Genomic DNA, 25,178 nt, shown 5'->3' with positions numbered 1-25,178 from the left:
TATTTTTACCAGAAGACTAACCAAACATCTAAAAAAAAAAAGTGATAACTATCTTGACAAATAGGACATATAAGATTATCTTTTGGAAATGAAATGGAATTAAAAAAAAATTAAGATAAAACTAATTGGATGTCTTAAACATTCACTTGATCAATTGCTATAACAAATGTTGAGAGTAAATATTGTCTATCCAAACTGAAAATTGACTGTTTTTCTTACTTGGGCAGTTGGTCATTTCAGGTTCACATTTCTATATTTTCTCCACCAATTAAATATTAATTTCTTTACACTTTAAGAGTTTTGTAAGTGTGTTTAACTATAAAGACAAAATATCTCTACAACAATGCTTGTCAAATGGTGTATTCTTACATGTCTTGTGTGCAGGACTTGCATACAACATCAGTGAGATGCCTGAAAATTACTATAAAATTTAATACCAGTGGTGATCAGTCATTTCAAAATATTAATGTCTGGGAAGATTTTCTTTTGGCAGTGTTAAATTATAAATATTAGCATTTAGCTGAAATATTAAAAATCGAAATTGTCATATTTTAGATTATTTCTTTGAATGGAGGATACAATGAAATGTTTTTTTTAAACCATTTCAGTGGAATTAATGCAGTTATTTCAGTTAAATCATTGTGGGTTAGCTAAAACTGTTAAACACATTTTGGAATGTAATTATGTTTGTGACTTAAACAAATCTCCAGTTATATCTAATCAGAGCATACAATTCACAGGATATTTCTGTATTGTTTACCAGTCTGGATTCAATTTGTTTAGTACCCGGCATGGGCAGGTGGTTAGGGTGCTCGACTCACAATCTGTGGGTCACAGATTCGAATCCCTGTCACACCCAACATGCTCGTCCTTTCAGCTGTGGAGGTGTTATAATGTGACGGTCAATCCCACTATTCATTGGTAAATGAGTAGCCCAAAGCATTTGCGGTGGGTGGTGATGACTAGCTACCTTCCCTCTAGTCTTGCACTGCTAAATTAGGGACGGCTAGCGCAAATAGCCCTCGTTTAGCTTTGCACGAAATACATAACAAACAAACAAACAAAAAATCAATTTGTTTATACTGACATACAGTGGTTGACACAAGGCTATCACTAATTTGGATATTACCATGTCTGTTAAAATGCATCAAAACAAGTTTAAAACTGTCATGGAATTGTACAAGTATTCTTAGAAAAGAATTGTTGCAACAGTGGTCTATTTTAAGTTTAGATTTGAAACGCATGTTGTTTCTTCTACTACTCTATTTAATAGTGTTAGTAATTATAATTTTTCTGTTGGAATCCCTATTAATCTTTGGACTTTAATTGTCAAGAATATTGTTCTGAAAATACATATGCAAGTAAGAACACAGGGTGTTTATGTAATCATTTGGCTTATTCTAATGTCAGTAACTCAGACCAACCATCTGAAAGCTATAATATTTGGCTTTGAAGAAATGATTGGAAAGGCATTGAATTATCAAAGTAATTGTTTAACAATGTCATTGACCATGACATTTGTTTACTGAAATAGTACAGTGAGCATTAAACATGCTGGGATTCAGGGATTTGGAAATGTTATTTAACAGATTATTTTGTTTGTTAGAATTGTTGTCATAAAGCATAACTGCAACAATACTAACATCAATACCAAAGAGGACCATTCAGCAGTGAGGCTTCTCAGTTATATTATTAACCCTGAACTTAGTTTGAATCTTTCAACTATTTTAACAACAACAACAAAAAATAAATAGCTTCCCCAGTAAGTAATAATTTCCTTTTAAGTGTTTGTATTGAAGAAAATTGTATACATTTTGCTCTCTGGTGGCTCAGCAGTAAACTTGTAAGCTTATAATGGTAGCCATGGTGGGCACAGTGCAAAAAGCTCATTGTGTAGATTTATGCTTAAACACAAAACAAGGATTATGTGTAGGTTACATAGCATTTACTATGCAAATGTGTATTTTGAATACAGATTGATATTGTACAGAGTTGTTTGCATTAAGTGTGTTGGTCAACAGTCAGCTTCATGGCTGTCAGTATAAAATGAAATGTAGGCAAACATGTTACTTTAACTATAGCTCTGAACATTTATTCTTAGCTTCTATTTCCAAATGTTCATTCTCAGCTTGCAAACATATCATTTCAAACTGTATCTTGACAAGTACTAAATCATTACCATCATAACTTTTGCAAACATATTCAGTTCCCATGTTTTCACTAAACTAAAGGTTAGAAAAAATTAGCTATTTTGACTTGCACCTCAATTTAAACTTCACTTTTCTTTTAATTATTATTGTAATTAAAGTGGTATTATATTAGCATATTTGGTATTCAACAGTTCTGTACTTTATATACTAAAAAGCTCAATAGCAAGTTATTGTTTACAAACATGACAGATTTATTACATAAGAAACTTGTGTGCTCTTCATTACACTGTTGTCTACCAGATCTGTACAAACAGTAGCTGAACCTAAAACATCACAAGATAGTCCAGCCATATCTATTCATGAGATCTATACCTGGTATACCAAAAGTTTATAAATTTGTACTGTAGTTGAAGTTAGAAGTATTTGTCTTTCTATAAAGTATTTGCAGTAAATATGGAAATACTGACGTAACATCACTGAGAAATTTCTAGTACTGTCATGTTATCACAATGCAATACCAAATATTTCGAGTTTTTAACATAAAATTAATAGCCTCTTGTTTATTGTGTAGGGTAATATAGTAGATGTCGACATTATCATACCAGCAAGATTTCATAATTCCATCATTGGAGCCAAGGGACAGCTTATCCGCTCTATCATGGATGAATGTGGGAAAGTTTCGATCAAGTTTCCACCAGAGGGCTCTGGAAGTGACAAAGTCACTCTCAGAGGTCCAAAGGAAGATGTTGACAAAGCTAAAAAACAGCTAATTGACCTATCAAATGAAAAGGTATTTGCTTAGCCACTACTTAATTCATCTGTGCTTGTTTCTTACTCTGAATAAAGATCTTTATACAGAAACTATTTTTTTTCATTTTCTTTTCATGTACCGTAAATGATTGTAAAGTGAATCATGATATTGTATTATGCTAACAGGTAAAGTACCATGATGAAATTGGTAATACGTAATTGCAGGATTTGATAGGAAAGTATAAGTTATGGAATAGAAATTAAAGACAGCTACATTACAGACTTATAAAGTGTGTATGTGATTGCCGTTTTCCTTTGGGACATGTGTAAACATTTATATATATACACGCACACACACACACACACACACACACACACACACACACACACACACACACACACACACTTGATGTATAATAAAGAGACAAATTGTATTATACATAATCTAATGTACTTTTGATCACCCGAAAAGTATCAAACAAATTCATGGTAATGTTTTGTTTTATTTCCTTACTGATATTCACAGTACATTTTGCAGTGATGTTTGATATAACAAAATGGTTTTGTATCTTTAAGTGATATTACATTGTGTGAAGATGTAAAGTGCTATTAGTTTTTAACCACAGTTTTTCCTTGTATTTTCATGTTGAGTTTGTTCAGTATTTACTATACTAAAGAAGAAACATTGAAGAACTTTGAGGCTAATCGGAAATATTTAAAATTTTTTATTGTAATACTAAACAAAGCACAAAATGTTGGATATGTTAGTGTTTAGATTATTTTACATTCTCCCTTGAATAAACTCCATATAAAAAAAACTTACACTATATTATTTATAGTGAAATTGTGAATACAGAAGGCAGAAATGACATGATAGCATCAAAGTTGTTTTTCATTTGCTTTAAGACCTACAATAAAAATAAGATGTTTCTAGTAAACAAGAAAATTTTTTTTTTAGCAATTATCAAGTTACACAGTAGAACTGAAAGCTAAACCTGAACATCACAAGTTCTTGATTGGAAGAAATGGAGCAAATATTAAGAAAGTAAGTGCAGAAAAAAAAGTACTTTGTTTTACATAATACATAGGTTTCAATAATTGATTTATGATGCCTATTTTGAAATCTTTTTATTTCAAGTTCAATTTCTACTTCTTTACATTTTCTTTTTTGATTGCAAGATCACATTTTAGGTTGACACATTTATAATCCTTGAACTTATTCATTGAAACAATGCTATCCTAAAACACTATTAGGCCTACAGTTGATGGCTTTAATATTTTAAAGTATTTCAAGTCACAAAATAAAAACAGTTCATACATTTTCCTTTCGTGTGATTTGATGCTAGAAGATATTTATCATTTTAAAAAACTTGTTTTATGACATCTGATTATCTTGTTCAACCATCCTAAATTCATTTGTACAGTGGTAAGTTCAAATAAGAAAAGTAGTTTAGGAAGGAGAATTACTTTATACTTTGAGTGTAGTTAAGATACAACTTTTTTTACTGTACTCTGTTATTGTAAGCACAAAAAAAATAGTGTACTTTAATTGGATTTATGGAATATAAAGTTAGCAGTTACATCCTTTATTTTGTATCTGGAAATCTTGCTTCTTCTTTTTCTTTCTTTATTGTTTTTTAAACATTAAAAGAAAAGCTTACTATGAAAAGATAAAAATTATATTTAAATTTAGCTTCAAAATATTTTAAACTGCCATCCTTTGTACTTGTTCATCTGTGGTCATAATGCTGGGTAAGAAGAGCTTGTTTAAATTGTTTATTGGTAATGTTGGTAAGATTTGTAGATTCATGCCAGGATTTACTTAGCCATGATTAGTTAAAGAATAATCTGTAACTGTGCTTTTCTTATGTTGTAGTTTGTAAAGATAGCCAAGGTGTTCATCTATCCTTTTATAGGGTTTTTTTGGTTTCACCAATGTGCGTATGATAGCAAATGTTACATGCAAGTTGGTAAACAATGTTGGAATCAAGACACCTATCTTTAGATTGTAAGATTTTTGTGAGACAGTTAATTGGCTTTGCCACACTGCAGGGTTGTGTACTGAGATTTTGGAAGTTGATTTTCCTGAGCATTGGAGCTGGTCATTCTATAAACTAATAAGTAGTTCAGGTTTCTTTATGGATTTTATTTTATCAATTAGAGGTACTGTAAAATTAATTTTTTGTAACTAAGAAGTTGTCTACTTGGTTTCTCACTATTTTTTTTATGTTAGAGGTGTGATGTTAATCTGTTTTTGTCATTGTCCTTGAAAATGTGTTTGAAAAAGTGGATATTTGTTGTTCAAAAGAAGTGATTTCAGTTCAAAGCATTTAATGTTTTCATCTGTATCATTACTACAATTATGATTGATTCTTTTTAAATTCTCCCTTAATTGTACCTTTCTTGGAAGCTTATTAGTGATGAAAGTTGAAGTGAAGGAAAAGATGTATTGTTTTATGAAACAACAAAGATTGTATATTATTGTTATTACCAAACAAGTTAATGGCAGGAAAAGTTATATGTATATCTTCATGAAATTTGGCAAGCACTTAGATAACATAAGTGTCTTGTATATAAAAATTCAGATATTTTAATAAAGTATTTTTCTTAAATTTCTCTGTGGACTTGCAAAGCCTTTACTGAGTCAGTCTGAGTGAAAAGTGATTTTCATGATATCAAAAGTTTTTTTAGAATAAAAATTGTTACTTTATCTTTTATTTTCTCTACTCTTAACACTAAGTGTAGTGAAGTCATCAATATACAGTGAAACAAATAGTTAAAAACATGAAAAAGTCAATACCTTTTTTCCTAATATGATATCAAATTGTAACAGACAATTATAATATTTCCCTTAACTCTCTCAATATGAGCTCAGTCAATTTGACTGACCACATAACTTCTTTGTACTCATTCAAAGTCTTTATAGATTTGATACCACAAACTTTTAATATAGTGTTTATATCTTCACGAAATTTGGCAGCCTTTCGGTAAACATTACAAGTCTTTCACATACAAAATCATATTTTTTAGTGAAATATTTTCAATCAACTAAAAAAAAAAGTTTGTTCATGAATATATAGAGTATTTGATTTCAATAGTCCATTTGCAAAGTGATTTTCATGTTAAAATTGAAAATACTTTCCTTCATCTCAATCTCAAATTTCATTTGTGTAATTCCTAAACCTCTTAAATTCATTCTAAGTGCATTTTCGATAAAACTTTTATCTGTTGTTTTCTCTTCCCTAATTCTATACAAGGTTGGTCAATTTGACTGACCTTGTAACCTCCAAAAAAAATCGAAATATATCTAAATTACCATCTTTTTCTTTCTGGAATGACTTCAAATGTAATGTGAAACAACATTCATTTACTCTAAGTAGCTTTAAACTTGTAACGGTATACATCTATTTATAATTAAATTTTATTGTTTTATTGCCCTTTGAACTGAGTCTAACTACTATTTGCACCATTATAAGTTGTAAATCACTTGGGGAAACGTGCAGCTCACATTACGCTATCAAATTACATTATTCACGAGTTACTCTGAGCTGCTCGCGTGTGTGCCTCGTGAAATATTTGTATTCTGTTATTATGTATTTTACCTAATCTAACCTAAAAAAAACCCTATTTTTACATTTTAGTGTCTTTTGTAATAATACATAAAAAATAAACATGAAAAACAAGAAAAGAAGTACTTATCCATGTCTTTTCTTTTTTTTACTTTTATTTTTTGCTTTCTACTGTTGATAACACTTAACCCTACTTTTTTTTATACTAATGGTAGTAATGCACAAAAAAATTTTCATTTAATTAAATATTGCACCAAAGAACATAGAATAATAACATGCAAAAAAGAAGACAATGTCCTATAACTATCACAATTTTCTATCTATGAAAGAAAAGCTGTTACAAATTCATCCAAGCTTGTCTATGTGCTTCCCATGGGAATGAAGTTTGTATTCAGAGAAATTGACAGTTCTCTGTACAAAACGCAATGTGATATAATACATCATTTGATTGATAAAACCTTGGTTCATTATTGGTTCTAAATAATAGTCTTAAATGTAAGAGAGAACTATTAACAAATCATAAAAGAGAGGATGTGAAAGGTGGGTGTGGCAAGAGGGGTCTGATTTTCTATATGATGGCTCTGTAACCAAAAAAGATTGAAGACTATAAAAGTTTTGCTTTGACTGAGTGATGACAATGTTATAGTGAGTAATTTAAGTTAGATGTCATACTTATTGGGTGGGTGGTAAATAAATTAGAGAAGGGGGGGATGCCTAGAGAAAGTAACATTTCTCACACTAAGAGAAATTCAGGATTTCTTTTAATAATGCCTTATAAAATTAAGAACTTAACTTGTATACTATTAAAAATATGGATTATATACTATGATTTTATGCTATACTAATTGGTATAATGTAAACAAAAAGTAGTTTAATTAAATTTTGAATATAAATACCTTAAACCTTATGATATGCACAGAAAAAGATGCCTGTGGTGAGAGGGTTAACATGTTAGTTTTTTTAAGTTTGTTTTAAAGAATTGTAATTTCTATTTGGTTGCTCTCTAAATTCATGGGTAGTTGTTTGCATTATTCTTTTAGCTAAATTGTATACAGGCTTCGTCATTTTGACAGACCTTGTAACCATGAAACTATAAATAGTATAACTCAGGATATACTAAGTGTATTATGAAAATTGGCAAGCTTGTAGTAAGCATTACAGGACTATTGTACACAGAACATCAGATTTTTTAATAAAGTATTTTTGCAAAAACAACTGTGAATTTTACAAAACATTTGCTGAGTTAATCTGGAAGAGAGTGATTTTCATGCTAAGAATAAACTTGTTTTTTTATCTTAGTTTTCATATTTCATTTGCATGACCTCTTAAACCTCCTAAATTAATATTTTTTTTCAGTAAACTATTTCTTATTTTATCTAACATAAGACTTACTTTAGTGAAATTATATGTAGGAAAAGTTGAAAAATATTTAATATTTGTTTTCTAGAACAACTGCCAATTGTAATGGACACCCGTGTGTGTGTCTATGTTTTGTTAGCAAGATTTCTCAAATGACTGAATTGGTTTGGATGAAAGTTGATATACACTTGTGCTATGACTCAACTTGGATGTTTAGTTTTTGAAGACTCAAGGTCACAGAAAGGTCACAAAAATCCAAAACTCCCTGTCTGTATACATGGTGACAAATTGTTCACACTATTTTTGCTCTATAACTGAGTCAAAAATGATTGGATTTTGATGAAACTTGATGGAAATGTGTAGAATATTATTCCTCATCTTCCTGCTAAAAATGGTCCATGTCCATTAATAATGACTGAGATATGGATAAATCTTTTATTTTTTGAGAGCCAAATATGATCAACACTGGATGGTGGAAGTATGTGCTCTACTGAGTGCATTTCTAGTCCCTTTTGAAATCAAACTAAAATTTAGATAATATACAAATTTGAATTATTAATTACATTTTAATGCCATGTTATTGAAATACATTGCTAATATAGTAGTTTAAATAAATTTTGAATGGAACTCGTTAAAAAGACTGGCATATGCTCTTTGATTCCCGTACTTTCATATCCAGAGCGTTAAGGATAAATGTGTGTTGTTTTTAGAATAAGATAAAATTTTAACTTTTAAAATTCATTAATTTTTTTAGTTAAGAGCTAAGAATATGACATTCTAAGTAGTATATAAACAGCTTTATTTATTTTATTGGTAATAAAGATTTTATTCTTTGAACTAGGTACGAGAAAAAACAGGGGCTCGCATTGTGTTTCCCACAGATAAAGATGAAGACAGAGAATCAATTATAATCATTGGCCGCAAGGAAGCAGTGACAGAAGCAAGAAAGACACTTGAAGACATGGTGAAAGATCTGGTAAGTTCTCTTGTTGTATCATACTGGTAAACATTAGGCTTAAAAACTTGAATTGTATTTTCAGAAAGTAAAAACCTTTTTCATTATCTGTAGTTTTTTTACAACCCCAAAATACCTGACCTATTGGGAGGCTTAGTCAGTGTTAGCCACCAGTGAAAATAGACACTTATGATCGCTTGGAATTGTTATGAAATGGATTCAGATGTTGTTTTTTACCCACATATGCATTGAAACAGTTAAAGTAAAAGTATATTGTGGCATGAAAAGTATCAAGAATAAAATGTTAAGCATATTAACAGTTCCCACTACTGTATATAAATATATTTTCATGAAGAATATTTTGCCTCTCCTTCTTCAGTTATGTACATTTAAAATATTTATCGGCATTTCTACACAAAGAACTATAATAAAGGAAAAATATTTATAGGATAAAGTGGTGACAACTGAGATGAAAGTTCCTCCAAAGTATCATCGACACTTTGTTCTTCGTCGAGGAGAAGTATTACGTCAAATTGCTGAAGACTTTGGTGGAGTTAATGTCAGTTTTCCTCGTAGTGGCAGTGAAAGTGATCAGGTTGTTTTAAAGGGAGCCAAAGAATGTGTTGAAGGAGCCAAACAAAGGATAATGGAAATTGTTTCTGAATTGGTAAGATTACTGAGCTCAGTTAGATTTAGATAAGTTTACTCCACAAGCACAAAATGACTTCTGAATCGTTATACTTGCCAGTATTAATGTTGTATAGAATATTCAAAGTGTAGTAAAATAAAAACGTACATTTTCTACATATGTAAATTATTTCTGAACAAACTAGTAAAAGAGGTTGATAGCCCCTGAACTACGTTTTTAATTTTTCACTAGTTGTAGGTAACATTTTCAGTGGATATATATTTAGGATGTTGTTTGTAGATATACCAGAGATAGACTTTTTGTGAAGTACAATTACAGCTTTTAGTTTTATTCAATTTATCTTAAACTGGACAGTTTTCTAGAATGTAGAAATTAGCATATATTTAAGGAACATGTACATTTTTATAACAAAAATCTTGTACAATATATTTTAAGAATACTTAAGAAAAGTATTGTAATAGAGTATATTAGAAGTTTTGAAAATTTATGTACTGGTTAGGTTTCTCTGCATTGCCTTGGTACATTTTTGTACAGTATGTTAATTTATGAGCAAATCTTGGGTTGAAAAAAGTTTCTTTCATAATTAGTGATTTTTAAGCCTCTGTATCTTTTTCTTTGTAAGGATTTTGTATGAATGCAGTTTGTTGAGCCCATCATTATATAAAAAACTTCATAAAGTATTAATTTTCCCAATTCTAACCTAAATGTACAAATGAATCCATTGTAAATATTAAGTATGCTAAACTGCTGGTCTTTTATATTAGCATTCAGGCCTGGCTGTGGCTTGACGATTAGCATGCCAAACTGTGAAACTGAAGGTGCATGATTCACGTCCAATTGTCGCAAAAAACAACAAAAAATCATGCTCCTCACCCTGAGGCCACAGTTGTGTTATAAGAGCCAAATACCACTGTTCAAGTTGAGTTGCCCAAAAATTAGCAGTGGTTGCTGTTCATTAGCTTCATTCCCTCTAGTCTACAGTACAAAATTAGGGGTAACTAATGAATATAGCTCTTATGTAGCTTTGTACAAATTTCCAAAACAACCAAACTTGCATTCTCACAGTAAAAATACTTAAATTGCATGAAACTTGATACACACCATTAAGTTAATCTAGGTTCTACATGAAAAAATTAATAAAATTTGATTTTTTCTATCACTCTAAGGTTGAGAAATTTGTGAAATTTTGCTGTGAAGCTTTTATAAAAAACAATAAAATTTTTCCTTTACTTTTTTGGTCTTTCAGTATTATGAAGTTTTCATTACTTATCAGAGTTTTGTTATATATCCAATCACTATTAACTTAATTGATGGTCATTAACATGTTTGTTTTGATACTGTATTTTGCTGATGAAGCAACCAACTTCTTGTTTAAATTCCAACAAACATGACATGAATTGGTGTTTATCAACGACCAAGTAGCCTCACCTTTCAAAGTATGTTACTGTTACAATTGGCAGATCATAGTGTAATATTTTTTCCAATAGCTTTGTGGTGGCTCAGTACTAAGTCTGGGGGTTATAAATCTAACATTTCGAGTTTCAATACCTCTAGTGTCAGACTACAAATAGTCAATTGTATAGCTTTGTGCTTAACAAACAATTTTGTCAAAACTTTTTTAGTTGAAATCAAGTTAAATAGTTATAGATTGTAGTAATTTATATTGTTCACCTACTAGTCAATAATTAGAACATGTGGGGAAAATCTGAATTATATTGTTCTTTTCATCTTCCTGGTGTTACCAGATTTACGATTGGACCAAACATCAAAATATCGATCTTTCTTGCTTGTAAACTTTAGAATGCAATTTACATGGCAGACACACAGCACAGATAGAAAGCTATGTAGCTTTGTGCTAATAGAACAAATCAGTGAGACAGAAATAATTATATTTCTTAATTAAATTTTTATAAGTTACTTTACATGTTGTACTTGGAGTGACCCAATTTAGCCTGGATAGGAAAAAAAAAAAAGAGAAATATCAACCATATGATGATTTTCTTTTCGATTTTTTTTCCTGATCATTTATACATTTAAATATGGTTGTTTTATTCCTACAGTTGTATGCAGTGGAATTGTATATGAAACTTAATACTTTTATTCGTGTTAATTTGGTTTTCATACTACAATAAACATTTTAGATTCATCAAAATGAATTGCAAGTTTAAAAGTAATTATAGTACAGTAATAATTTTTCCAATTTATTGTATGATCTATTTTCTTTTCCATAGGAAGCAATGGTGACAGTTGAGTGCATTATTCCACAATTATATCACCGAACAGTGATGGGTGCTAAAGGGCATAAAATACAAGCAATTACCCAGGAGCATAGTGTCCACATTAAGTTCCCTGACCGTGAAGTGAGAGAGGATGGTATAGTAGTAGTTGTTTTTTTTTAAATCTAAGACTTAGAAGTTATGTCACTTCATTAAATTTTTTAATTTTTAACAATGAGCATTATTTGATTTATTTTTCAATCATACTAATTGTTTTTAAATATTTTTATTTCAATGTTTAATAAACTTGTCAATAACAGTTAGGTACTTTTTAAAGTTGACTAGCATTTGGTCTCTTGTAGTGGTTGACTATTATCCTGGTAACATATTTTGTTAAATCTTTTGACACGGGGTCGGTCAATTTGACTGAGTCATGTGACCTTCTGTACTTGTTTAAAGTTGACATAAATTTAATACTTATAACTCTATATATTGGATATATCTTCATGAAATTTGGCAGTCTTTCAGTTAATATTACAAGTATTTCACATACAAAAAGTCATATTTCATAGTGAAGTATTTCTTATAAAATAAAATAGAAAGTTTTGTCCACGAATATATTGAGTATTTGTTTTGAATAGTCCATGTGCAAAGTAATTTTCATGTTAAAATTAAAAATGCTTTTCCTCATCTCAAAAATCTCAAATTCCCTATGTGTAATCCATAAAACCTCCTGAATGCATTTCAAAAGTCCTTATAGTTTTTATGCTATTTTCTCTACCCTATCTCGTCACCACAAAAAAGAAATTAAATAAACCTAAATTAACCTTCTTTTCTTTTTCTATTATGACTTCAGATTGTAACATAAAACTACATTCGTTTATTCTAATTAGCTCTAAGTTCATAACATTATACATCTATTTATAATTAAATTTTATTGCCCTTTGAACCATGTCTAACTGCTATCCCTGCCATTATAAGTTGTAAATCACTCGGGGAACGTGCAGCTCACGTTGTACTATCGAATTACATTACCCACGAACTGCTCGAGTGTGTGCCTCATGAACCATTTTAATTATATTATTATTACTTATTTTACCTAATCTAGTCTTAAATAACTTAAAAGGATCCGTACTTTCAATTTTAGTTACTTTTGTAATAATAAAGAATAAATATGAAAAACAAGAAATAAAGTACTTACCCAAACTTCTTTTTTCTTGCCCTCAATTATCGAAGAGTTGCGCCTGATTTTTATTATTATTATTATTATAGCGATTATAGTAAAGCACTTGACAATTTTTATTTAATCAAGTAATACACCAAAGAATATAGACTAATAACATGCAAAAAGTAGACAAATTCACTTCTAAAAATTTTTGTGGCTTTCTAACTATGCGATAAAAGCTGTTACAAATTCATCGTTAACTTGTCGTTAGCTTTCCCACGAGAACGATGTTGCTACTCCGAGTGAAATTGATAGTTATCTGTTCAGAACACAACGTTATACAATATGCCATATGATAGATGGAAACATTGACTTTCTATTGGTTATAGGTAATATATAATGAAATGTAAGTGAGAATACTTGAAACATCTTAAGTACAATAGACACAAATCTTTAGGTGTTTGCAAAGCATCTAAATCTTGAAGCTTAAGACATTTCAGTGTACTTGACATAGTGAAACAGAGGATGTGACAAGTGGGTGTGGCACGAGGGGTCTGATTTTCTACTTGATAGCTCTGTAACCAAACAAAATTGAAGGCTATAAAAATTATGGTCTGTTTGAGCAATAATTATTTTATATAGAGTATTTTACATTTAATTTCGTACATTTTTGAGGGGGTGATGGATAAAATAGGGATGATGACATGCTACGACAATGTGTCACGTGTGTCGCATTAGTGGAAATTCTGGATTTTTTTTATATATTTCATTGTATAATTAAGAACTTAAAACTTGTATACTATTAAAATATGGATTATTAGCTAACATTTTATGCTATTCTAATTGGTATAACATAAACAAAAAGTAGTATAATAAAAATTTTAATGTAAGAAACTAAAACCTTGTGTCATGCCCAGTATAGGATACTCGTGAAGAAAGGGTTAAATGAGGAAAAAAATATCAGTCTAGCTACAACAGAAACAAAAGATCTTTCAAACCTCTGACTTTTATATAGTGTTATATAAATTTTTTTCTTGGATCCAATTCATGTGAGATCAGTGTTTATTAAAATATGAAATTTACAATATTTTGGTTAAAAGAATACTTGAAACATCTTAAGTACAATAAACACAAATCTTTGTGTTTGCAAAGCATCTAAATCTTGAAGCTTAAGACATTTCAGTATACTTGACATTGTTCTTAAACTTTTCTTACTTAGAATTTTGTGATAGTTTTCCCATGTGAACAGATCTATTGCATATAAAACATTACAATTTCAGGGGGATAAGTGTTGTGGATGCTCCCTTTTTCCACAACATACTTGGTTCAACTAACACATACATTGTCTGTAGCCAGTTGTGAGCATGATATTTACTTCTTAATGCATAAAATCAATCGTTGAAATAATTGATTATACTTGCATTCCCAGTTTAAAAAATAAGCTCTAACAAAACATTTTTCCATATTTTTATGTTTACTATGTCATGCACTAGTTGTTGTTTTTTATACTACAACATGAACTTGTTTAAGTAACTTATAATTATGTTATATTTTAAACACTTTTTACATACATTAATAAGTAATAAGCATGAAATTGATACTTATGTTAATTAAAATAAGTTTGTAAACTTCTGTGGTATCAGAAAAACAACACATCTTAAATTTTAGCTTTAAAGTCATTACTTAAAATATTATAACGTGCATAAGCTAATGCAAATCTTTTTAGTTGTAAGATAATTCCTTAAGATTAAATGGAACAACACTTATAAGGGTAAACAGACCTAGTATTGACTCATCTGTTATAGTAAATATTAAAATTTAATAATAAAAAAATTAATGGGTTATTAAACTATGTTTGAAGTAGCTCGGAGAACTTTACTAAAAATACGGAACTTAAAAGTAAGTTTTCTTATTACAGCTTTTTGCAAGCTGTGAAAATGCTAAGTGCGAGATCAAAAGGTTTTTTTTTAACTTTGAACTTATAAAAATGTATATCTCCTGAAAGTTTAAATGAATAATGTATCATCAATAAATTGAAATTAAATCTTCAGTCTATAAGTATCTTTTTTTTTTTCTTTAACTAAATTCTTATTAGGGAATATAATTATTGTGACCTAATGGTTCAAATCCATATTAAAAGTCCAGTTAATAGAAAAGTTTTATTTGATAGTGGGTTAAAATGAGTATTATTCTTACTTAAATTATTTTAGGACCTACTGATTCCTATCATAATGGTGAAGAGTCGGCTCTGAATGGTGATATTGATGATGTCAACCCAAATGGCAAACCTAAGAAGTCTGATATTATCTATATAACTGGAAAGCATGAGAATTGTATGGCAGCTAAAGAAGCTCTTTTGGTAAATTTTAAACTTTGTCTTGGCTAAATAACAGGAATATTTCCATCTAAAATAATTTTTGAAGTCCATCAATGTAAAATTTTTTTTCAATTTTATTGTAATGTTAGGTTCTACTAATAATTATATTGTGATTTGTTTTCTGTTTATGCAAAGGTTAAAAGGCTACTTTTGGAGTTATGAATTCGTAATGAAACTATTAACAATATTGCATTTATTCTGTGATAATAATGGGTTCCAGAATCTAGTGCCTATTACTGTGAAAGTGAAAATACCATATGATCTTCATCGCTACATCATTGGTCAGAAAGGGAAGGATGTCCGAGAAATGATGGACAGGTATGATGTAAGCATTAAGGTGCCAGCTGCTAACTTGGAAAGTGAGATTATTGAAGTAAGTGGACCACCAGCAAATGTAAATGAGGCAAAGGATGCTCTTCTGAAGAGAGTCGAAGAACTTGAAGAAGAAAAGCAAGAAAGGGTTGAGTACATACTGCTATTTATCCTATAGTGTTTTGATATATTTAATATTGTTTCTTATGAAATGGTTATGACCACATTGGTCAGTAAGATGGTTATATCAAATATAATGAATGCTTGATGTATTTTTAATGCTTGTTTTTTTTAATATTAGCAAAATGCCTAGTACAGGGCAAAAAAGGTTAACTTTTCTTGAATAGACACCATCATCAGGGGCCAGAAGAGATTTTTAGCATGTCAAAACAAATGTTCTAAATATTTTAAGTGCATCTCCCACCCCACCAACTACACAAGCATTCACAACAAATGCTCAATATTATCATGATTAGATAAATAGTGTCACATGACTGAACTCTAAATTTGTAGGCTAGCCAAGATGTTGATGATAAATCTGCATTTGGATTGAAGCATTTGCAAGCATAAATATCAGAACAAGGCTGCACGTGGATATATTGTTGTTCTTTTCAAGTCTATGCTTAAATCTAGTGCTTGAATTTTGTATATCCCTAGAACTATACACTAATTGGAAGCTATAATTCTGTTGTGGCGGTGATACTAATCATAAAATATTATCCAGATATCAAGTCTCAATAAATATTGCTAAGACCAATATCTAGAGCTCGGCAATTATAGGAATTTACTAATCAATTAATCATTGGGCTCATCAATTAATGATAGTCAGTTAATTGATTCTCATAAAAGATGGGGGGGGGGGGACTTTTGAAACAAATTTCTTTTTAAAGATAATCTAAACATTTATTACATGGCAGTTGCCTAATATTTAGACAACCAAGTAATTGCCATTTTGTTTGTTTTTAGAATATACAATAATACACCCCCTCCCAAACTTTGTAAATCATACAGTAAAAGTTTTATTATCACTAACTCTGTTTTTATTTAAAATGCATCACAATTATATTTAGAAACCATAAAGTATCCAATTTATTTATGTACATTGTTTGAATACTGTAAACATGTAAATAATATTCAATAAATATGGGTTTGGGTCATCAGGATACTTTTGCTGCCACATACTCTACTAACTAAACCTAGTTATACTTCTAGATGGGCAGAAAAATTCCTTAGAATATACAGGTGTGTTGTTTGACATTTAACCCTCTCTGCCTGGTTATCATTTACTGCACATATCACAAGGATTTAGTGGCTTACATTCAAAATTTTATTAAACTACTTTTTGTTTGTTATACCAATTGGTATAGCATAACATTGTAGCTAATAATCCATATATTCATAGTATAAAAATTTTAAGTTCTTAATTTTATAAAGCAATATTTTAAATAATCCTGAATTTCCCCCAGTGTGACTTGTGTAAAACATTTTCTGTAGGCATCCCATCTTCTCTATTTTATTCACTACCCCTCCAATAAGTGCAAAATTTAATGTAAATTACTCACTATAAAATCGTCATTGTTCAAACAAACCATAATTTTTATAGCTTTCAATTTTATTTGGTTACAGAGCCATCAAATAGAAAATCAGACTCCTTTTGCCACACCCACCTGTCACATCCTCTCTTTCAGGATTTTTTAATAGTTATTTCGTACATTTAATAATGTATTGTTTATAACCAATAGAAAGCCAAGGTTTTCATCTTTAAATGACATATCATATTATGCTGTTTTCTGAACAGAGAGTTGTCAATTTCTCTTTTAGTACAAGCTTCATTCCTATGGGAAACATATTGACTAGCTTGAATGAATTTTAGTTTCACTATTCATAGTGGGCAGAACACAGCCAATTGTGCATCTTTTTGCTTAACAAACAAACAAATATAATGGCAATATTTCAATTACTTGGATAGTAGAAATAATCAGAAACCTTAATTTTAATTAGTGATTATTTTCTTAATTTATGACACTAAATAATTAAGCTAAATAAAGTAGTCAGAGTAATAATGACAAATCAGAATGGCAGTATTTTAAGAATTGGTATGTTGGAATTGCCAAAAACACTATTTGGATATTTTTGTGACACTAATCTATGTAATCGATGCTCATAGGTGATTGTTTGTTTAGTTGTGACCAGCTCTACCTATATTTGGGACTTCTGATTAACAGTAGAATACTTGTTGTTTTATCGCTAGTAATGAGTCTAGGCTTAGTTATAATATAAGGAAAGTAATAATTATAATACAGATATGTCCATGTAGGGTTCAGTTAGGTTGGAAAGTGACACACACAAACTGGTGACTAGTTGTTATTAAGTAAGTTAATCTATATACGTAACCACATGAGGTAAGCTACTTAACATGGCACTACCCTATAAATTGCTGTAACATTTTGTATGTGCCCAGCATAGATTCAAATCTTGGTTGAACAATGGCTTCTTTAACAACCAATTGATGTACAAGCTAATAAAAAATGTAAACAAAAGAAACCCTGCATTTGCAATGGTTTCATACCATGAAATCATAAATTGTTGGTATGAAAATAATAAATTATGATTAACATTCAGAGTATTCACCTTTTTATACTGGCCAGAAATTAGTGTTTTATTTAGTGTGAGACATTTTCTGCAGTATTTTTTCATGCCAGTGGGGCATGTCCTTTTAACTATTTGTGTGCCCAACATGGTTTTCAAGATCATTTAGTATACATTATTTTCATATACTGCTAGTGATGTGTTGAAGAGAACTATAATTTTCAGAATACAAGTATAACATTGCAAATCATATTAAACTGTTTTACTACATTTCAAACTATTAAGACTACTAAATTTATCATTTCTCTCATATTAATCACCAAAATTCCAATCTTAGTCGATCATAACTTTGGTAGGAACTTAGAGTTTGAAATGAAAAGCTCAATCTGTATTGCTCAACTTTATTTTTATGTTTTATGATGACAGGTATTACGTAGCTTTCAGTTGGCTGTTGAAGTTGATCCAAAACACCACCGTCACATCATTGGCCAAAAGGGAACAGTTATAACTAAAATTCGACAAACCCATAAAGTACAGATTCATCTCCCAGAAAGAGGGGATCCACAACAGAACATCATTACCATTATTGGATATGAACAAAATGCTGAGGCTGCTAAGGAAGATATTCTTAGAATTGTTCAGAAGCATGTAAGTTGAGTAATAACTGTTTGAAGAATTGCATGGACTATTAGGTTACACAAATAACATGTTGCTTGGGTGGTTGTCAAATTTTAGTGTTCTACTAAGGTCTTAAAAAGAAGTAAAAAAAAAAAAAAAAAAAAGTTTCATATTATGTAGATATGTATCAAAGTTAATATCAGTATCATAAAATTTCAGGCATATATTTAAATCAAAATAAGATAAAATCAGTTGTTGATTTAAAGGATATTGTGAACTCTTCTTGATATGTAATAATAAAGGAAAATGCTTTTATTGTATATATGGTATTTAGTATTATATAGTAACCACCAAATAGATAGTATTGTGTGACTTTTCAGGTTTGTTATTGGAGTTGCATAAAGATTACCCTAATCATTTAATTGCTAAAAACCACTCTTTTCCAAATAGTTTTGGGACTTCACTCAGTGTAGAAACTAAAAATGTTATATTTATCTTTATTGACAGTCAGATGATGTTGAACAAAATTGTCTGTAGCTTGAAAACTTGTACAAATAGTTTTGGTTTCTCCACTTTATAAAATGTTTTCTTCCACTTTTCTGTTTATATTACCAATGAAATGTTTTTAATGATAAAAGAATATTTGAAACTAGGAGGAGATGGTTACTGAGGAAATAGAAATAGACTTCCGTGTCCATTCCCGACTTATTGGAGTGAGAGGGCGCAACAGGAAAAAGATTATGGACCAGTACGATGTAGATATTCAGTTTCCTCGCACCAATGAATCTGCCCCTAATTTGGTGATGATCACAGGATTGAAAGAGAATGTGGAAGATTGTAAGGATCATTTGCTAAACTTGGAAGAAGAATATGTGAGTGACAAATCTTGGCTTTATGTTGTTGGTTTAACATACCAGTGTTTTTACAGAAATAGTCTTGTATACAACATGTATAAATTGTCACACTGCTTTATATTTAGGCAAGGTTGCTGTGTACTTGTATTTTATTAAATGAAAATAACAATTATAATATTCATTTTTCAAATGTTTATAATGTTTTAAAATGAAACATTTTTTTTTTCAGACTTTGTCAGTGTATAAGGCTGTTGATCAATTCAAAAAGGATGTTGTATCCCAAAATAACATTAAGGAGTCAGACAAATACATATCATAGTTTGTTTTTACACAAAATACAATTTCTTCATACTGTGTGATAAAGAATCAGAAGTAAAGATATTTGATTACTGGCTTTATATTTGATTCTTGTCTGTCTTATCCAAACCAGACATTGTTCAAACAGTAGAAGTATTGATAGCACCAAACTCCATATGTAGTGTTCTTTCAAGGTGCTATACTTTAAGGGATCTGCATCCCTTTGTATCAAAATTAAGGGACACCCTTCACACAGTTTTTCATATTGAAAAGTATTAACTGTAGCAAAAGAGTTAATAAAGACGAGCAATTATATTTAATTGATGGAATGAAATTCCATTAACATTGTTTTGCTAGTTACTTCCGCATTGAACAAGTTATTATTGTAATTCTACAACACCATCTAGGTTTCAAAAGTGAAATCTTAAGTAATCTGTGTAGATGTGCCACTATATAATGTAAATTAGTTGTGCTCAACCTAATAAACAGTAGATAATTGCACCATTGAGATTAACATTGTAAGAAGTGCAGTGTAGTTTGGTGGTTCTCTTGGGTTGTGTTAGTACAGTAATTTTGTGTGTACTTTACTACTTGTCAGTAAATTAACTCAAGCTAGAAATGCTATTTTAATTTACTTTCTTTGAGGTATAGAATTACAATAATGAGTCATACATAACACAAATGTAAGAACAGTCATGTACCTGGCCATAAAGTGTGGTTAACATATCAGTTTCACACCATGGAGGCAGTGATTGCTGATGCAATACATATTTTTAGCCTTGTTTTCGATATAGTTGAATTCTATGCAAGTGGCCTAATTTTGGTGAAGTGAAATTAATGTAGTTATTTTTGTTTCTTGTGTATGTTTTAGGTAATACACATTTGTTGAAATACAAGCCTAATTTTATGGAATTGCATTTGACAGATTGAATAAGTACTGTTTCTGCGGGGACATGCACTTGAAAAACATGGGATTCCCACACAATTCTGCCCACGAGTTAATGATCACTTGGTCTGAAATGTACTGCTTTGTGATGTAATTCTTGTACATTTATAATAGCCAGACACAGTTGGATAGGAAGCTTATTTTGATTGAACATTTTTAAGTGTGAGCCTATCCAGGTCACACCGATCTGAACAAATTGTGCTTGACTTAATCTTCTATGCAAGGTTTTTATTGGTTCCAATCATGTACTTTAAGTTTTAACCTTCAAAAAAAAATTACTAACTTTTCAAGAGGTTTTAAAATCAATTTTTTGTAGTTATGTGAAGGAGTACAAAAAATAACACACACACACATGCACGCACACATATTGAAATATTGTTAACATCTAGTCTGCATGTTGATAAGACTCAATTTGGAGGATTGGATGGGCTACAAAAAGGTGTCATAGTTTCTGGCACTTATGATAGAACCAAAAAAAAAGTCCTTCTGTATTTCTGAAAAATAATGCGTAGATAAACAGCTGCTAGTCCCCACATGGTCAGCCTCTCCTGTGGTGAACAATGACATTCGGCGTACACTGTCATGGTATTACTCATGTTCTTTATTCTGCTATTAAATAGTTGAAAATAATTTATAATAATTAATCATGTATGTATGTATGTATGGAGCTTTCAAAACAGTATAACTTTGTAATAATTGTATATTATCTTCCATTGAAGTTGGTCTTCAGTAAATAGTGAAATAACAAAGTTAACATATCCTTCATTAGTGGCTTTTTCTCATAATACACTGTAAGTTTGACACTTTCAAGTCCATATGCAGTGAATTGCCATATGTGTTTACTTTCATACAAATTAATAATTCTTAAATATCATTTCTGAAAACCTCAACAAGCAAAAAGCATCATAACCAATGAACATTTTTAAACCAATGATATGTTATTAGAAGAGAAAAAAAAGTATGTGGTATAGCTGTAACTACTTTGGAACCATTGGTCTGAAAGTGAAGTTTCAGTCACAATTTCTCTACAGACTACACAGCTTCTTAGTCTCCAGATTTATCTGTCTGTAACTGTTTTGTTAGTCATGGCACAGTAGCTCATAGAATGGCAGAGTTTTGTTTTTTCAGGTACAAGCTTTTAGCTCGTAGCTCCATCTCTTGCCCAATTTGAGATCTAATTACAGTATTAGGCTCAGATGGTCAAACCCTTTCAACTGGTGTATTTGACCATGCCCAAAGTCTTGTAGATTAATTTACTCTCATCCTGCCTAAAATAATTTCAAGTTGAGGGTAGGCTGGTAGAGATCCTTATGAATAATAACATTGAATCAGGTATATGTGTGCCCCACACTTGGTATTGCTGGTGTACAAATATATAGCTAATAAAAAGGAAAAAAAGGTTTCGTAGATTAATTTCTTCTAATTCTGGCTAAAAGAAGTTCAAGCACCGCAGCTATTGAGAATTTCTCTTGTTTTTACATAATTCAGTTTACAAAATAAACTTGTACTATATCTGATCATTTCTCTTAGTTCTACTTTTTAAGTGAATAGGGGGGGGGGGATTTTAAAAAACTTGTATGTGCCCTCATAAAAAATAACTAAATAAATAAATAAAATAATAATATAAAATATCTTATCAGAAAGGAGTAACTGAATATTTCATTGACTTTAACAAGAGGTCCTGGGTAACAATCAGTTTAAAATGTTTTATGAATAGTGGTGAAAAATAGGTACATCTATTTTTGATTTTAATGTGATAGTTTCTCTAGTACCTTCAAATAAATTTCTTTTAGTTCTGTTTGTGCTACACTAGACAAAAAAATAATTCATAAATCTTTATTCCCTTTTATTAGCTTCAAGATATATCAGAAAATGAGTACATTCAACAATATATGGCACCATCAACACGATCTTCTGGGGAAGAATCCGCTTGGAATAAAGGAGAGTCAAGAGAAATTATTATTAAGGGAGGCCCCTGGGAACAATCCCAAAATGCTCCTGACACCACAAGTACCCAAGATTTCCCGTCCTTTGGAGCAGGAAATGGTCCCCCTAAGCCTGTAGCCTGGGGTCCTAGACGATGAATGCTGGTGACACCTGAACCTGTGGGATTACACATTGGAAGTATGACCAGCTTTCCATTAAATTTTATTTTCATTTTTATATTAACTGAAATTCTATTGATTAATGTTTTCCTAACTGCCTTTTACCTGATCTTGGGTCATTCTCTGTAATTTTCAATGGATAAAAGCACCTTATGGTTAACATCAAAGAAAATATTCTTTTTGCAGGGTATACAATAAAACATAATTAAATGGTATTTATCACTAATCTTGAGTTTTTGCTTAAGAGACTGTTAGGCTTTGCTTGGTAAGATGTGCTTACTTTTCTTATCAATTGTCTGCTCCATGAAGCTAGTCTAGGGCAAGAAAGATTTTTACTGAATAGAATTTGGGGTAAACTATAAAATTTAAAGTAGTTATGAGCTTTCTTTCTTGTTATAAATAAAGTTTTAATCCTTCTTGTTCGCTGTTTTGGAGAACTAAATTTTTGTACCTTTTTTTTTATTATTACATTCTGATAAAGTTTTATCTGAATTAGGATTTTAATTATTTTTTTGAGGGGGGGGGATTGTCCTAGTATGTAAATGTATGTATGAGGTTGTACAATCATGATGAAATAAGTTTCCTTCATTCGTTTTTGCATAAACAAAATTAGTAAATGAAATCATCGGGGTATTAACTACACCTAATCCTTTTATGATTTATCTGTCTTTTGTTTCATGGTAACATATCTTAAATTAGCACTGTGGAATTTACCATGGAACTGTTCATGGTCATTTAAAGTAATGTTGAAACACGTTGTTTTCACATTTAATTAATATAATTGAAAATTAGTCTTATAGACATACAGAAATTTCATACTTAAATGTAGGTTGCCACTGAACACTTTTGTTACACCTCTTGTTTGAAACATATTATAGTCAGAGTTGAGACCATATGAAAAACTTCCTCTTAGTATCCCCCTTTTAAAACTTAATACATTTTTACCTTATTTCTTGATTAAGTTTCAGAGCATGAATGACTCCTTGTTTCACTCCCAGTAACATGTACAATAGCGATATATATAAATATATATATATAAACGTCTCTAATGCTTACCTAAAATTTAGGATAGAGACTTTTGTGAAATAGTTAGAAGAAAAAAAAGTACTGTATTTCTTAACTTGTGTGACAGAATGATTACCAGAATATAAGCAGTCTTCATCATTTATTTGAAGATCAAACTTGGGTGACTGGTTTGTTTTTTAGATCTATGCATTATCTGTAACTATATGTCTGATCTAATCCAATACCCAGAAAGGCTTAAGCCGTTTCTGTTGGAAAGAAAGTTTTGTATATTCATCTTAACTGATACTATGATCTGCCAGAATAAAATTTCTATAGTAAATCTGTTTGGCCCTTTAATTTTGTAATTCCACAGTTTAGAATGAACTATTTTCAAAGATTAGGCTTATTTTTCATGTATTTTACCACTTTCACATTTTCATGTGTTACCACCACGTTCATGTTTTCTTACTGAACGGGTAAACCTGAAACATAGTTCACTGTAACCGTAATCCTTGTATGTATTATATTGACTTGAATATTTCTAGGTAACCTAATGTGCATTTAATATATCTCTATTACACTAAAAGAACGATACTAGTAAAATTTAATACGCATTGCATTTTATAACATATTGTGTAGGCCAAGTGTAGTGTAGTGGTTAGCAAGCTGGACTTTTTATAGTGCAAATATTCCTGAAGTAGCTTTGCACAAAATTCAGCAAACGAATCAAATGAAGTGACTGTAGGTCTTTAGAGTACTAGTTTTTCGTGACTGTAAGAAATAGTTTGCTGCTAATAAGGTTCACAAAATTTATAGAACTTTGAATGTTATGAGCCTAATTGTCGTAAGTTAATATAATATATATTTATCAAGACAAGCGGTAGTGTGTCACGTGGCTAAAATAACATGCTGCAGGACAGTGTTATTAACAGTAATGATTGTTAGCGATTTTTTTCACTTTCTGTAGCTCGGACTATATGATAATCCAAATTATCATATTTTTCAGTGGATGTTCTCTTCTGGACACTTACATCACACACCAAATTTCAAGGCAACCCATTAAAAAATAACTGAACTATAACATCTCCAGTTTTGATTTTCTTCCTTTTTGTTTTCTGTTCTTCGCACCAAAAATACGGAAACTTTATTTGATATAAAAAAACAAACTTTTATGGGTTTTTTCTTCAAATTTAATACAACGATAGATCTCTTCAACCTACAATTAGGAGTCTCATTTGGTGTAAATATAAGCCACATGTGCA

The 25,178-nt window shown here is 30.3% G+C and overlaps 1 protein-coding gene across 2 annotated transcripts in view; it reads left to right on the top strand.

The window, feature by feature from the left end:
• The window catches only part of LOC106464246 (vigilin-like), a 77,386-nt gene extending 53,130 nt beyond the window's left edge, over nt 1–24,256 (top strand). For both annotated transcript variants that reach the window (XM_013924374.2, XM_022391961.1), the window contains exons 14-23: nt 2,722–2,940; nt 3,859–3,945; nt 8,670–8,804; nt 9,232–9,450; nt 11,664–11,805; nt 15,024–15,172; nt 15,411–15,650; nt 18,518–18,739; nt 19,363–19,581; nt 22,660–24,256. In XM_013924374.2, coding sequence (XP_013779828.1) covers nt 2,722–2,940; nt 3,859–3,945; nt 8,670–8,804; nt 9,232–9,450; nt 11,664–11,805; nt 15,024–15,172; nt 15,411–15,650; nt 18,518–18,739; nt 19,363–19,581; nt 22,660–22,890 — 1,863 coding nt within the window. In that variant the 3' untranslated portion in view covers nt 22,891–24,256. The remainder of the gene's footprint in view (nt 1–2,721; nt 2,941–3,858; nt 3,946–8,669; nt 8,805–9,231; nt 9,451–11,663; nt 11,806–15,023; nt 15,173–15,410; nt 15,651–18,517; nt 18,740–19,362; nt 19,582–22,659) is intronic.
• Nucleotides 24,257–25,178: the final 922 nt, after the last annotated feature.

Source organism: Limulus polyphemus, unplaced genomic scaffold, assembly GCF_000517525.1.
Source record: "Limulus polyphemus unplaced genomic scaffold, Limulus_polyphemus-2.1.2 Scaffold1598, whole genome shotgun sequence".
NCBI classification, from domain to species: domain Eukaryota; kingdom Metazoa; phylum Arthropoda; class Merostomata; order Xiphosura; family Limulidae; genus Limulus; species Limulus polyphemus.
Note: the sequence above shows the minus strand (reverse complement) of the source record. Positions and strands in the feature narration are given on the sequence as shown.